At 36.7% G+C, this 14,683-nt stretch overlaps 1 protein-coding gene across 3 annotated transcripts in view; it reads left to right on the forward strand.

Annotated features, from left to right (window-relative positions):
- LOC117420570 (capping protein inhibiting regulator of actin dynamics-like) overlaps positions 1-2,360 on the forward strand; it is a 73,398-nt gene extending 71,038 nt beyond the window's left edge. For all 3 annotated transcript variants that reach the window (XM_034034041.3, XM_059026802.1, XM_059026813.1), the window contains exon 10: positions 365-2,360. In XM_034034041.3, coding sequence (XP_033889932.3) covers positions 365-516 — 152 coding nt within the window. In that variant the 3' untranslated portion in view covers positions 517-2,360. The remainder of the gene's footprint in view (positions 1-364) is intronic.
- The last annotated feature ends 12,323 nt before the right edge of the window (positions 2,361-14,683 follow it).

Consider the following 14,683-nt stretch of genomic DNA (forward strand, 5'->3'; position numbering starts at 1 on the left):
TAATTTTAAACTGAATGGAAAAATAATTAGTTGTGCTACCATACAGAATTAAATTATTAAAATATAGTCCATTAATACTAAAGGAAAACAACCAACTACTGAAGTGTGGTAATGACCACAGAACCATGTATGTTTTATAAAAAGTTGAAAATGCATAAAATGCAAACTTGATCTGTTCATGTGTTAGGAAGCATGGCAATTATTTTATCGACCCCAGCCAGCACTGGGATTGGGAACTGAATTTGTATCCAATGCAGAGTGGCAGTGTTTGAGTCCACATTCATGGAACATTAGTCTGTTTGGATTAATAGTCATCACTTTGACCTCAACAATAAACTTTTTTTTTGTTTCTTTTTTTACTCAGTGGAAATTTCAGACTCGGCTTCCTTGGCCCCATCAGTGACCAAGAGATTTTCGAGTTCAGATGCAGCTCAAGTGTCAACAGAACCTGCTTGGCTGGCCCTGGCCAAGAGGAAAGCAAAGGCTTGGAGCGATTGTCCGCAGATTATCAAATAGCGAAGTCTCACAAACAGTACCTGCCGTATCACTGTTGCTTGTTTACTACTTTTCTACATTTTTATTGTGTTACTTTTACATACTAGGGATCACAACCAGGGTTGACCACATCTCACTTTTAGGCCATGAAAGGTCTTGGCCCAGAACAGTCAAACATAAGATTGCGTTGGGTCTGCAGCTTGTATGGAATGACTTTATATGCTTTTATGGGTATCAGCTGCCATTTTCAGCCAAACAGAGCAACTGGGCCAAACCTGTGTCTTATTAAACAATCTTCTCTTATTTTAAAGAAATATATGAACAAAGCATGTCTTGAAAGGCCCAGTGTCCAAAACCTTGTAAGTATAATACAGCTTGAACAACGATGTATTTCTCCTAGTTTTTGACATGTCTATCATGTCTGCTTGATGCTTTAGCTGCAATAAACCAGCAGGCAGCAATGTCTTAAGGGCTAGCATTGCACAAAGAAAATACCCTGTCTAGTGAAGGGAGGCCTTGCCACCCCAGCACTTCATTCTATAATAAACGGATTAAGTTGTTTACCACAAGTGTGCAAATGTGAATAGAAATGAAGCAAAGTGGTGGTTCAGGCAGGGAACTCACTTTTAATCAGTCAATCAAATGAAGCTTATTAAGCATTGATAACCAGACAATTGTCAATTGAAATAGCATGACCTTATAGCTAACCATGTAATTACCTGTCCAGTGATCGTCAGGGAAAGGATTCAAATCTTACCTGATCCATTACCTCCCTGCTGCGAGTTAGAGTTTGCCTCCTCCACTGACTTGACCTGTTTTTTGGCTTCATCAAAGGGGGAGGGCAGCTATCTGCCCCCTGCCCATGGCGTCCCTACAGTCAGCCTGTCCACTTATCAGCGGAAACATTTATGGGCAGGGGTTCCCTGAAGTGAGGCCAAAGGCCAAAGATGTATTATATGTTAAATGTGTTATCCTAGAACGTATAATATGCATAAAAGTGTTAGCGTGTCTAATCTGTAATAAATATTTTATCCATCGCATGAGTTCCCTTACTGAATTGTTCTTATGTTGAAAGTTAAGTCATAAAGATTTGCTTTAGACATTTAATTACAGAACTGCTCAGACAATTGACATACAGATCTTTATTAACATTTTATTTACCGTCACAGTACAAAATACTAATGATTTGAACCACTTGTTTTATTACAGAGCTTAGAAATAGATACGTATGAGAGATGCGTGCAAAAAACATTTTACATGTATTTGTTTCAAGACATTCATTGTAAATACAATTATTTTAAACGTTCTTGGTTTTGTTTGGTATGAGTGATTTCCAGTGACCTCTGATAAGAAAGCAAATATCTAGTCGGACAATATGTAAACTTTTGTTTTTAACTTGTCACATAGGTTTAGCACTAAGAGAGTTGCACTAAAACACAAAAGTATAATTGTACTGTGGTTTATGATATGCTTAACAATAAATATCACTTGCACCATAACGTATTTAATACAATGTTCATCTTTTTTTTTTTTTTAAATCTAAAACAATTACAGAAAATATCCTATTGCTGCTTAACAGCATGAATCAATGGTATGTTTTATGTCACTTAATGAGATCTTTGCAAGCAGATTATATGTTCATCACTATGATAGCTGCTTGTGCTATGTAAAAAGTAACAAGTTATATAAAACCATAGATGTATGTATAAAAGTAATTTTATGGTACATTAATGTAGTTTTATTTAATTTTTAAATTGTTCCAAAGTGCAATTTGTCTTTTTTCTATTTCAATTGTATATGTAATTGTGTAGTGTAATCATAGTGTGTTATTGCACATGTAATAAAGTTATCTTTTATTAACTGCACTTTTTGTTCCACTAAGATTAATACACAAAAGAATATTACACAAATGCCACCTGCTGGAAACTTAACAAATTGCATTTCTCTGTAAATTACTAGATAGCACTACTAGCAAAAGATATCCTCTAGGTTGTTTCGTTTCGTTTCATTTAGGTTGTTCTTAACAAATAACAGATTAGAAAATTTAATTTTCATATTCTTATCATTCAATTACTTTTGACTAAATTACATTTAAACCCTCCACGCTCCAGCAATCAAAAAAGTTCCAATTACCCTCAAAACAATACTTCATTAAATACTGTTATTGCATCTCAATGACACATTGTTAAAAAGTAATCATCAGGTGGCTAGTTTTGTGTGACCCTGTGTCAGGATGACTTGGTGGTGACTTCACAGATCAGGAAGAGACAGACAAATACTGCGGGTTGAAGCGCTGAGAGTGTATTTAATAAATAAAATGAATCAAAAGGTTTAAACATAACAAAACACTTTCCACAAAGCAAAACGGCACAGTGGACAAAATAAAAGACAAACAAAACACCGAACCAAACAAGTATTGCACTGGTGTAAAGCCTGCATGAGTAGCAATTGTTATATTTTCTAGATCTAACTTTTTCTTGTTCCTCCTCTGAACAACCCAACCCCGGTCAGTAAAAGCTGCTGTTTTTTATATTGTGGTCGAGCGATTAACTGATCAATTACCTAGTTAATCCCTCGACCGCATTCTGCACAGGGTTTCTCATACGTGTGGTTGACAGACGATTTATCAATAAATTATTAGCTGCTGACCACGCATTCTACAAGTTTATCTGGATGGGTTATTGAAACAAACACAACACAGTACAGTTAAATAATAGTAATCCAAAATAAAACCCTGTCACAGACCCCAGAAAGCCCATCTGGTCACGACTACAGTACACAAAATAAAGTCTCATTTGTTTAGGTTCTATCATGCTATACTGGGGAAGTTTATCGTACACAACTTAGCACCGGTGTAGAGTTAGAAAGTGGTACATCATCAGAATGTGGTACGTGCACAAAACTTGACCCGTGAAATGTCAAAAAGTGGTACGCCATCACATTGAAAGTGGTGCGCTGTCTGATTTTGGTACATGTGCAGTCAATTGCGATCTGATGGGTGTTTTCCTATTGTGAAACAGAGGTACATTTACCATTATACATTTTTTTGGCAAACAAACTGGAAACAGACAATCAATTTCTCTAAAAAGAAAAAACAATTCACGACGAACAAGACAAAATGAGAAGTCCACCACCGGTAAAAAAAAAATGTACAAGACCCAATATATTGCATATGATAAATATTTGCATACTATTTTCTTAATGGTGGAAAAATATGATAAATTACATTAAAAATGACTTAAGACTGAAAAAACTGCGCTTCTCTGCTTTCTTAGCGGAAGTTAAGCACTACACTGGTAATACAATAATATAAGAGATAGTTCTGATACATTTATGAATATTAGACACACATAGCTGCAAATGTGGCTAAAAATGTTTTTTTCTTTATTGAGATAAACCAGAAATGCAGAAGTTACTCCGGAATTCAGAAATAAATCAGAATATATACCATGTACAGGTTTCAGTATAAACTAAACCATGCATATGTAACAATATGACTTTGACTTAGATTTCTGAGCAAATAAGAACATAAAGTCATAAGAAAGTCATACAGTTAGTATAAGTCATCAATTAAGGTGATAGCAACTAGTTTAATTGAACTAGAGTGTTTGCACTGGCTGAACTTGGATTTGTTCCCAACATTAACTGTCAAAATGCATATCCTTTCCAACACATATAGATGTTACAGAGTGACTGCTAGTTCCGTCTGCTATCTTCAGAAACACTACTGCACACATGGTGGAGTTTACGTCTGGCACCAGTCAATCATATGGTACTGTAGGATCAGCTAAAAGTTAATTGTTTTTTCCATAGTGTACATCTTGCCCTATAAAACAGTGAACCTTGAATGAACCTGTCACCAAAAAGCCATTTGTGGTAGTTTAGGTGTTTATTCAATGGTTCCTATGGTTTCTCATACCATTTCTGCTGAAGATGCTTAGATTTTCCTCTCCTTCCCCACCTCTGACTCCACCATCCCCTCCCGTATCTCTACCTGTCTGTCTGCTATCTCCTCTTGGATGCATTCGCATCACCTCAAACTCAACCTCTCTAAATCTGACCTACTTTTCTTTCCCTCCTCCTCCTCCCCACTCCTCTGATCTCTCTATCTCCACTCCTCTGGAATCTACCACACTTCCTCCTCCTCAGCTAAGAACCTCGGAGTCACCCTGGACCCCTGCCTCTCTTATTCCCAGCACATCTCCACTCTGGCACACACTTGACGATTCTTCCTGAGCAACATACGAAGAATCCGACCCTTCCTCACCAACCACGCCACCCAGCTCCTGGTCCAGGCACTGGTACTGTCCCGCCTAGACTACTGCAACTCCCTCCTGGCTGGCCTCCCTGCGTCCGCCACCCATCTGCTCCAGCTCATCCAGAACTCCGCTGCTCGCCTGGTGTTCTCTCTGCCTCGCTTCTCCCACGCAACTCCACTACTCCGCTCACTCCACTGGCTCCCGATCACTGCTTGCATCCAGTTCAAGACTCTTGTACTAGCCTACAGATGCCTTGACCATACTGCACCCAGCTACCTCCAGACCCTCATCTCTCCCTACACCCCCACTCGACCTCTCCGCTCCTCCTGCACTAGAAGACTGGCTGTACTTCCTCTACGCTCCCCTGCCTCCAGATCCCGCTCCTTCTCCACCCTCTCCCCGCAGTGGTGGAATGACCTTCCTACAGATGTCAGGACTGCCCAGTCCCCGACCACCTTCCGGCGCCTCCTCAAGACTCACCTCTTCAGACAGCACCTGTAGAACTCCTCTTTTCTTTCTGGACACTATCACTCTTCCTTAAATGCGCTTTACTTGCTCTTATCTGCCCCCTATTTTACTGCATTTGATCCTGTACTTTACAGAGTACTGTAATCTGTTACAAATGTTATTTAATCTGTAGTATTTTGTATTTAATTATATCCTGATGTAACTATCACTGACACTTATCTGCTCCGTTATTGAATTGTATTTGGTCATATACTTGTACTTGCTAGAACCGAAGTCATTGTATTTATCTTGCTCTTAATTGTATTAATACTTGTACTGTGATTCTTGAAATGTATTTTTGTTTACGACTGTAAATCGCCCTGGATAAGGGCGTCTGCTAAGAAATAAATAATAATAATAATAATAATAATAATAATAATAATAATGTGCCTTGGTGATTTACTTGTATTGGCAAAACACAAATCCTTTCCTGGGTTTACTGACTGGCCAAGGCAGGTGACAATAGAGACATGCTTTACTGTGTCAGGTCATGTGTTTGGATTTAAAATACACCTAAGACAAGCAATATAGCTTGCCATCTGCTCTTCTTAATCAGTTCCTGACAGTTCCAGGCAGTAAGCAAAATCATTTATGCAGTCAACAATCAAGGTTCTTCTCCATACAACCAGGGAAGAAAAAGTCTCCTGGAAATTAATGATTTTCCACGCCCCGCTCTTGGGATCAATAATCCAGTTTCCCATCTGTTGATGTCACTGCCACCAGGGATCTACTAGCTATGTGGTCACTGAAAATGAACAGGGTTGAGTAAACCTTTGCAGTAGTTTCAAATTTACACACAAATTCACTGCCAGCTCCTAAGCAGTAAACATAATTGTCACGCGATCCACACACCAGCTTTTGATCAGTTAAAGTGGAATTCTCGAAGCATGGAGATGAGAATATTGGGCCATTGGAGGAAAATTGCCAAAGCTGCAATTAACATAATGAAGAGCGTTATTTAATGTTCCAATATAGTTTGTATTTGAAGACAACTCTTATGATGCACGAAGAATGAGAATTCTCTATGATTTTACTTTATATTTTTTTATTACTATCTCCCTTACTGCAATTTAAATGTTTTAATCATCTGCCTGTGTTGGTGTTTTATGCTATTTTTTATTTTTAATGTTCAGTGGATTAAACCAAAGAAATAAGCAATTGTGGTGGATATCTTTCGTGTGATGAGTATATTCCACTGGAAAGATTCAGATTATTTTTACCAAGTTGAGGAATTTGAACCTTGTGTATATAACTCTTTCAATATTACAGTACTGTGGCAGGATAGCGCTGTGGCCCAAGATGGTATCGGCAGAAAAGAGACTCAAGACGAGAAGCTGCAGTTAAAGCGCTGGTGCGCATGTTTATTCAACCAACAAAACAAAACACTGGAACAAATAAACAAGGCACAGGGGCCAAAATAACAGGTTTCAAACAAAAGATAGGCTTTGCATTCACCGCCACTACCTCAAACACAACACAGCTACCTACTCAAACACCAACTCAAAAACAAAAACAAATGATTTCTCCTTGATTTTATACATGTGGCCACTCCCCAATCAGTATCAATTACCTAACTTGGGAATGGACACACCTGTGATTGCTGGCAGTGACAGATTTAACCCCATCCCTGCCAACCTTACATTCCCACACACACTATTTACAACAGCAGGGCTTCTGCCCTGCCAGAAGTACATATTGGAACTTCTCATGAGACATCTAAATGACTGAAGTTCAACACACATTAAAAAATCATTATTTTAAACCACTAAAACGTAGTACCTGGTGTATCATTTATAAAATGACTTCGAATGCGTACAGAGGTTGCACACCTTACTTATTATCTTTATTTGTGTCTGCCAACAGACGTTGTGGGGCTGCATTTTAGTGTCTAAAATAATGACAGGGTGAGCTCACCTTTTTGCCAGTATGGCTGAAACAATGAACATTTCCATCAACAGATCCAATGAAAAGAGCCCTCTGAGTGCACTGAGGGGAGGAAAAGAAAGGCTTGTCGCTGGAATGTTTCCAGAGAATGTCCCCATTGTCCTGCAGCAAGGAAGGCCATTAACTGATAATGGAATATTAAACATTTATACAGGTATATGTTTCACTCAAGTCCCTGTTTTTTTAACTGTATATGTTCCACAACAGCTCCTTATGTTGCACTAGCTTGAGAGAGAATGAGAAGCACAGCAGGTAAAACAACTCTACTGAATATTCAATATTAGTAACATAAAAAAGGTTAATGTCTGTTTCAACTGAGGAAAGAAATGGATATGTTTATTAGAGCATGTGGTGACTAAATGTACTACTATATCTAACGTGCCTCCAGCCATCTAGAATAAAAAGGAGAAAAACTACTGTAGCTACAGGGCCGAATATAGTACTGTATATGAAACAGCACTTTTAAAAAGTTTGGATCATATCTACCTCTGGCAAAAGTCTGTATCTTTCTAATAATTTGATTTGAACAAGCTATTTGAATATATCAACCTTTTTATATATACAGTATTCTTTATTTTATTTTTTATTATTATTATTTTTTGTTAATTCAGTCCAGAAATGCTTGTTCAGTATTTTCCAGAGAGAACTGATGACAACTTACAAAAAAAAAAAGAATATATTACTGCACTGATTAGATTGTGAGCATACTATGCTTGTTTTTTTAAAAATATCAATGGTAGCATGTAATGTAGCAAATATTATATTAAGCAATTAATATGTTAAATTATTGCTTTATTGTGTTTTAATCACATCTAGAACTGTTTAAATATAGTTTCAAGTTTCCACCATAGTCCCAATTGTGTCTTGTTTAATTTGCAATTTTTAAAAGGAGGACTGACCCATTTTTGTAGATATCACATTTTTATAAGACTGATCCCATTATCGTAACTTGCTGGTTTTTATACATCTGAAATATGTAGGTCACGTTATATGTTTTAAGTAAAACTGACAAACATAAGAAATTCTTCAATTAGTGGATATATAGTGTATTTGTGTTGCATTTTTATTTACCAAATCCTCTTACATAGCCTACAGTCTCACAGACAGAATTTGGAATTATACACAAAGCATAACTTTGTTCTTTTGTCCCAATTTTCTCAAATGCACTATCAATAGCTTTAGTTGAAAATGCCTTACAGGCAATATTCTGAAAATTAACTTCAATGGTAACTATTATATAAACTATTATATAGGCTGTCAATCATTTAAGCATTTCCTATTAATAAACACCACAGATTAGAGGAAATATAAGCTGTCTACCAGGCACATTATCTACTTACTGGGGTTATTGCTAGTAGCTGTGAACCTAGTGATGCAATGTACAGCTGCCGTGGTGAGGAGTTTAGAAATGGAGAAGAGAAGACTGAACCTCCACCACAGTGTCGCTTCCAAACACACTGCTTTTTCTGTGTTGTATTAAACATACAACATTACCACTGCTGCACTATCCACGTTGTGGATCAAGTATTCTTGTTTTAAACAACATCAAAGGTATCATATAGTACACAGCGACACATTTCCCAAATATTACTTTAAAATGTACTGACATTAATAGTGCACTGTGTTGTTTTTTCAACAAATGATCTTTAATCTGTAAAATACCATCTACCAGTATCTGTTTTTGACAACTGCAGTTTTTCCTTTACTAATGATTCAGTACAGTGACAGTACTTAAAATGGACACACTCAAGAAATACATCCCGCATGCAATACCACCAGTTTTTAAGCAGAACACAGCCACTAGTTTATCCATCAATCCACATGGCTGAACTGCTGGAGCAGCTTTCTATGAATGGAAAAACATACTGTAGAGGTAGAGACTATTTTATTCAGTGAAGGCAAGTCGATTGCAGTTATGTGGAGGGGATAATATATATATATATATATATATATATATATATATATATATATATATATATATATAATGCCAGGAGGAGATACGGGAGAGATACGGGAGGGGATGGTGGAGTCAGAGGGGGGGAGGAGAGGAAAATCTGAGCATCATCAGCATAGAAATGGTATGAGAAACCATAGGATGCGATGAGGGAGCCCAGGGAGCGGGTGTAGAGAGAGAACAGGAGAGGACCCAAGACTGACCCTTGGGGGACTCCTGTTGAGAGAAGGTGAGGTGTAGAGGTTGCTCCACGCCAGGTTACCTGGTAAGTGTGGTTGGAGAGGTAGGAGGAGAACCAGGCCAAAGCAGTGCCAGAGATTCCCAGGTCAGCGAGAGAGGATAGTAGAATAGAGTGATTGACAGTGTCAAAGGCAGCAGAGAGGTCGAGGAGAATTAGGACAGAGGAGAGAGAGGCAGCACGGGCAGAGTTTAGTGAGTTAAGTGTGTATACTCAGAATTTTTTCCCCCGATTTTTACCGATGTTTCAATTAAAAACTACCGATTTTACCCCTATTTTAATATTTGTAAAATAAACTCAGGGAACATTTTTTAAAGATAAAAACCAAAAATACGATAAGTATGTATAACACTGGTATAATTCCATCACATTTTTTGTTCAGCTTTGAGTAGTCTTTTAAAAAGCTATTTTTTTCTGGAGTACTTTGTAGTAATTAATATAGACAGAAACACAGCAAGAGGCACACACAATATATAATTGTTGGATTAGTAATAAGTAAAAAAAAAAAGAAAAAGAAAAACTGATATATTGAATGTTCTAATCCAAGCCTATCAATGTAACATGGCCAGGTCCTGTTGTAGGTAAGTACCCAGGGTCTGGAAAGTATGAGGATGATTTCAGATACCTCGTTTCCAGGGACAGCCAACTCGAGTCGACTCGAATTGGTCTGAATTCTCCCAGAACCCGAGTTGATGGACAACTCAAGTTGGTGAAAAAAGAGGCTTTTCTGAGTTATCACGTGAGTTGGGCAGGAAATACGTGCATTCACTGCAGAAGGTATTACAGTCAAATTGTCAATGATTTAAAAGATAAATCCATCTAGATATTCTTTCGCATTTGTTTCATGCAGTACATATTCCTCTGGCAGACTGGTATGCAGAACAGGGAAAGAAGCGCTGGACAAGGTAAACAATGTGTCAGATGTCAAAGTGGGTATAAGAATGGCAGTGGGTTTTGTAACAAAATGGTTGATTGTTATTGTTGATACGTTGTACATATTACTAAAGACACCCACCGGGCAGGTATCGCAAAGTCCATAAACAAAAGAAAACATCAAAATAAATTAGTTCTGCACCGTATAAAACACAGCTGATTTTACCAGTGCTTGCTAGTCTAACTGATTAGAAGGCCTTCTTTGTTGTTCTCCAAGTTGCTGCAGTGACATTGTAGATGTTATAATGAGTTACTGTAAATGAGATGCTGTTTTAGCAGACAGATTTCAATAAGTAAACATTTATTTGAATTTTTTTGGAATTAAAAGTATAAGTCCAAAACGTCCCGTTATACGGTATATTCCCACCCACTACAACATTTTTGATTGACATTTAGTGATGTAATTTCCTCCCAGGCCAAATTCAAACTAGAATTCAGGCCAACCTCGGACCAGAGAATTCGGGCTCCTGCCCGAATTGGGAGCCAACTCGAGTAATTTAAAAACATGTAAAGGGAGGTGTGGGGTGGTGGGGTACACAATACACAGCAACCATTGAAGATTTGGAAACTTTGTGTGTAAAATCGTCCAACTGGCCAGAGGTAAGGAGAAAATAAACACTTAAGTAATCATTCAACAAATACACTACCTAGCACATAGACATATGTCCTGCCTCTTTTCCACATGAGACCATTGTAATGCAATCCTTACAGGTTCCATGATTTTGTTTTATTTTGGAACCTAAATGAAATCACTGCACCACAAAATAGTCCACATCTTCCTTATCATAATATAAACAGGGATTGAAAAAAACTCCTTTTGCATAGCGGGTTGACCCTTTTTATTATGAGTTTAATAAGACACATATGATCTTGGTACTTGGCTAATCAAGCTCATATTAAAACCTGGAATTGATGAGGTTAAACTGTTATGAAATAGAAGTATTATTTCCATCCCTGATGAAGACCATCTATATTGTCCTGTCCATGCCCACTATTACCCTGGACTAATTGCATGAAGAGGATCTAATTGATAAGTACTATATTCATAATACTATTAGAAAGTAAAACACATTAGTGCACATTTGTTGCAAGAGAAAAAAAGTAAACATCATGCTTTTTTTTGTTAGAAAAACTATGTTAATCATTGCTTTATTTAATATGCAAAACATGTTATTTATGATGTTTTCAGTGATAGGATTACATTAATTAGAACTGAATCCTCATTTTGTTCTTTATAGAGATATTTTAGAAAAGGAAAAATACTACAGGATACTGGCCATATGGATAAGACTTTACAACTGTTTCTTCAATGCTTGGCCTTAGATGAGGATTTCACACCAGCAAGTATGACTTTTTACACCTTATGTTTTTTGCCAAGTTCAATACTTCACTCTTGTTGTTTGGATATGCTGATGTATCTTTTTGATTTTATTTGTTGCCTCTTTACGATAAAGTGATGATGTGGGTTTGTTCTGTTAAATAGAACGAAGGCGATTTTCAAAGAATATTAAGATCTTAGCTGTGCAACAGTGTATAATTCTAAAGTAACCATGTTTATACAACATATTGCATATCTATGCTTAATCAGAATAAACAGGGGTATTTTTTAATTACCTAAACAGTTGAAGATCTAACTACCGGTGATGATTTATTTTAGAGCAGTGGTATTAAGATCCACAACTGTTTCATAAAAATAGACACCATCATGTTTGATTGAAAGGCATTTTTATACACAGGCAAAAGCATGTTGTCCGTATCCTCCTCCATTTTACTTCCTCCTTGAATGTTCTTTTGCTATTATAATATTGGAAAAACGTTTTGGAATTGGTTTTAGCCCCCTTGGCAATGCTCATTTCTATATCTTTCTTGGTCTTTCTAACTTCCTTTTTGACTTGCATTTGCAGTTTCAAGTACTCTTTCTGTGCACTTTGTTCTTGGTCTCTTTGAAGCTCTGTGAAGTTCCTTTTTTCTCTGATTCTTTTTTTAATTGATCTATTAAACCTGTTTGGCCATTTTGTTTTAGATTTACTTTTGAGATTAATTTTTTTGTGCCTCTAGTACTACATTTTTTAAAAATAGCCATTCCTGTGGATGTTTTCTCTACTTCTGTTAGTCTCTGTTTCATACCTTCATACATTTTCTAAAATAGCTTTAGTCATTATTTTTGGGGGTTTAATAAATACTTCAAATGAGACCATGTTGTGGTCTGAGTTTGCCAATGGCTCTCTGACCTCTGTTTTGGTTATTCTGTCTTTGTTATTTGAAAAGACTAAACCAAGGCATGCCTCCCCTCTAGTCGGTACCTTGACAAATTGCGTTAGGAAGCAGTCATTTGTCATTTCTACTATTTCAATTTCATCTGTCGTGTTCCCCACCTGGTTTTCCCATTTTATATGGGGGAAGTTGAAATCTGATTGTTAGCAACAAGTGGACTCGCTCTCTGCACTTCTCCACAACAGTCCAACAGTCGAAATTATAAAGTTAAAAACATCTTTTATTAAATGACAAACAAAATGCAAACATTTCAGTTCTTTAGACTATCATCGGTGCTTCTGAGTCGAATGAATCACAGTGCTTAAATACCAAACATCGAGGTGACATATACCGCACACGTGCGGCCCCCCATTAAGGTAAAACAATTAACAATTATCAATGATCCGTAATTCAGACTTGCAACATTAGACTATACTATATATGATTGAATATTAAAAATAAAGCAAAGAGCAAAAAAAGTACAAAAGAAAAAACTAAAAACAAAATAAAACCAAACAAAGTTCAGGGAAGAAAATAAACAATTCAATAAACAATTAGAATATAATGGTACATATCTGTGTCAATATTAGTATGCACACACATGTATACACACACATGCATATATACATATGTACACAGACACACACCTCAATCCATGTAAATAACAAATACTATAGACTATCAAAGAAAACAGTACAAACCAAAATCTTTGTTCAGCCCTGCAGGTTGCATTGTTTTAATTCACAATGTAGCAGTTACCAGCTCTACGAGACTGTGATAATTTCTCAATAGCACACAAGTTTAAGTTTGAAATAGAGTGTTGCGCATCTATAAAGTGTCTCACTATTGGGAATTTTAGATCACCTCTATGAATAGCACTCTTGTGTTCGTTAACACGTATCCGAAGCTGTCGATTGGTCTTTCCAATGTATTGCAAATTACATGGGCATGAGAGAAGGTAAATGACATTAACTGAACCACAAGTAATTCATTGCTTAATGTGGTATTGTTTGTGTGTTACTGAACTAATATACGTGTCGGTCTTTTTGGCATTTTCACAAGCCGCACAATTGCGGCAGTGGAAAAAAGCAATAGACCCATCCAGATGTGCCAGATATGTTCTTACTAGGATACGTATCAGCATGTACCAAATTATCTCTCAAGTTTCTTCCTCTAGAATATGTAAACAGCAGCAAGGTATTACAAATCTTTTTACCATTATTGTTTGTAGATAAGACATGCCATGTGAGGTATATGTTATACAGCAAACACAGGTGAAATTGTCCTTATTGGTCTTTGTACCACTAAGAAGTTGAGATCTATCTTGTAAATGTACCTTTCTTAGTGCCTCGTTCAGCCAACATTTTGAATATCCTCTTTTGAATATTGTTCATAGAACTTCTGGACTTCAAATTTAAAATCGTCATCTTTTGTATAAATACGTTTCACCCTTTATTATTTATTATTATTTATTTCTTAGCAGACACCCTTATCCAGGGCGACTTACAATTGTTACAAGATATCACATTATTTTCACATACAATTACATTATTTATTTTATTTATTTATTTAATTTTTTTTTACACATTACTTTTACATACAATTACCCATTTATACAGTTGGATTTTTACTGGAGCAATCTAGGTAAAGTACCTTGATCCTTCCTCAAGGGTACAGCAGCAGTGTCCCCCCCCCCCCCCCCCCCCTCGGGATTGAACCCATGACCCTCCGGTCAGGAGTCCAGAGCCCTAACCACTACATGCAAAAGAACATGCTAAAGGTGGTTTAGTGTAAAGGGTAGTTAAAATTACACCCTGGGGAAACTTAACTCTATTGTGTCTAAAATATGAATTTCTCTAGAGTCACTTTCCAAATTAAAATTAATAGAATTAACAAGACAATTAATATAATCCAAAAAACCTCCCAATTCTAAATGTGTCCCCTGCCAAATCATAAAGATGTCATCTATGTATCGTCTCCAAAATAAAATATGTTCTATATAAGGGTTATGAGAGTAAATATAATTATGTTCCAAAAAACCCAAATTAGCATAGTCAGTAGCAAAAGTTGCACCCATAGCAGTGCCCTGTATCTGTAAAT

This window comes from Acipenser ruthenus, chromosome 1 (genome assembly GCF_902713425.1).
Source record: "Acipenser ruthenus chromosome 1, fAciRut3.2 maternal haplotype, whole genome shotgun sequence".
NCBI classification, from domain to species: Eukaryota; Metazoa; Chordata; class Actinopteri; order Acipenseriformes; family Acipenseridae; genus Acipenser; species Acipenser ruthenus.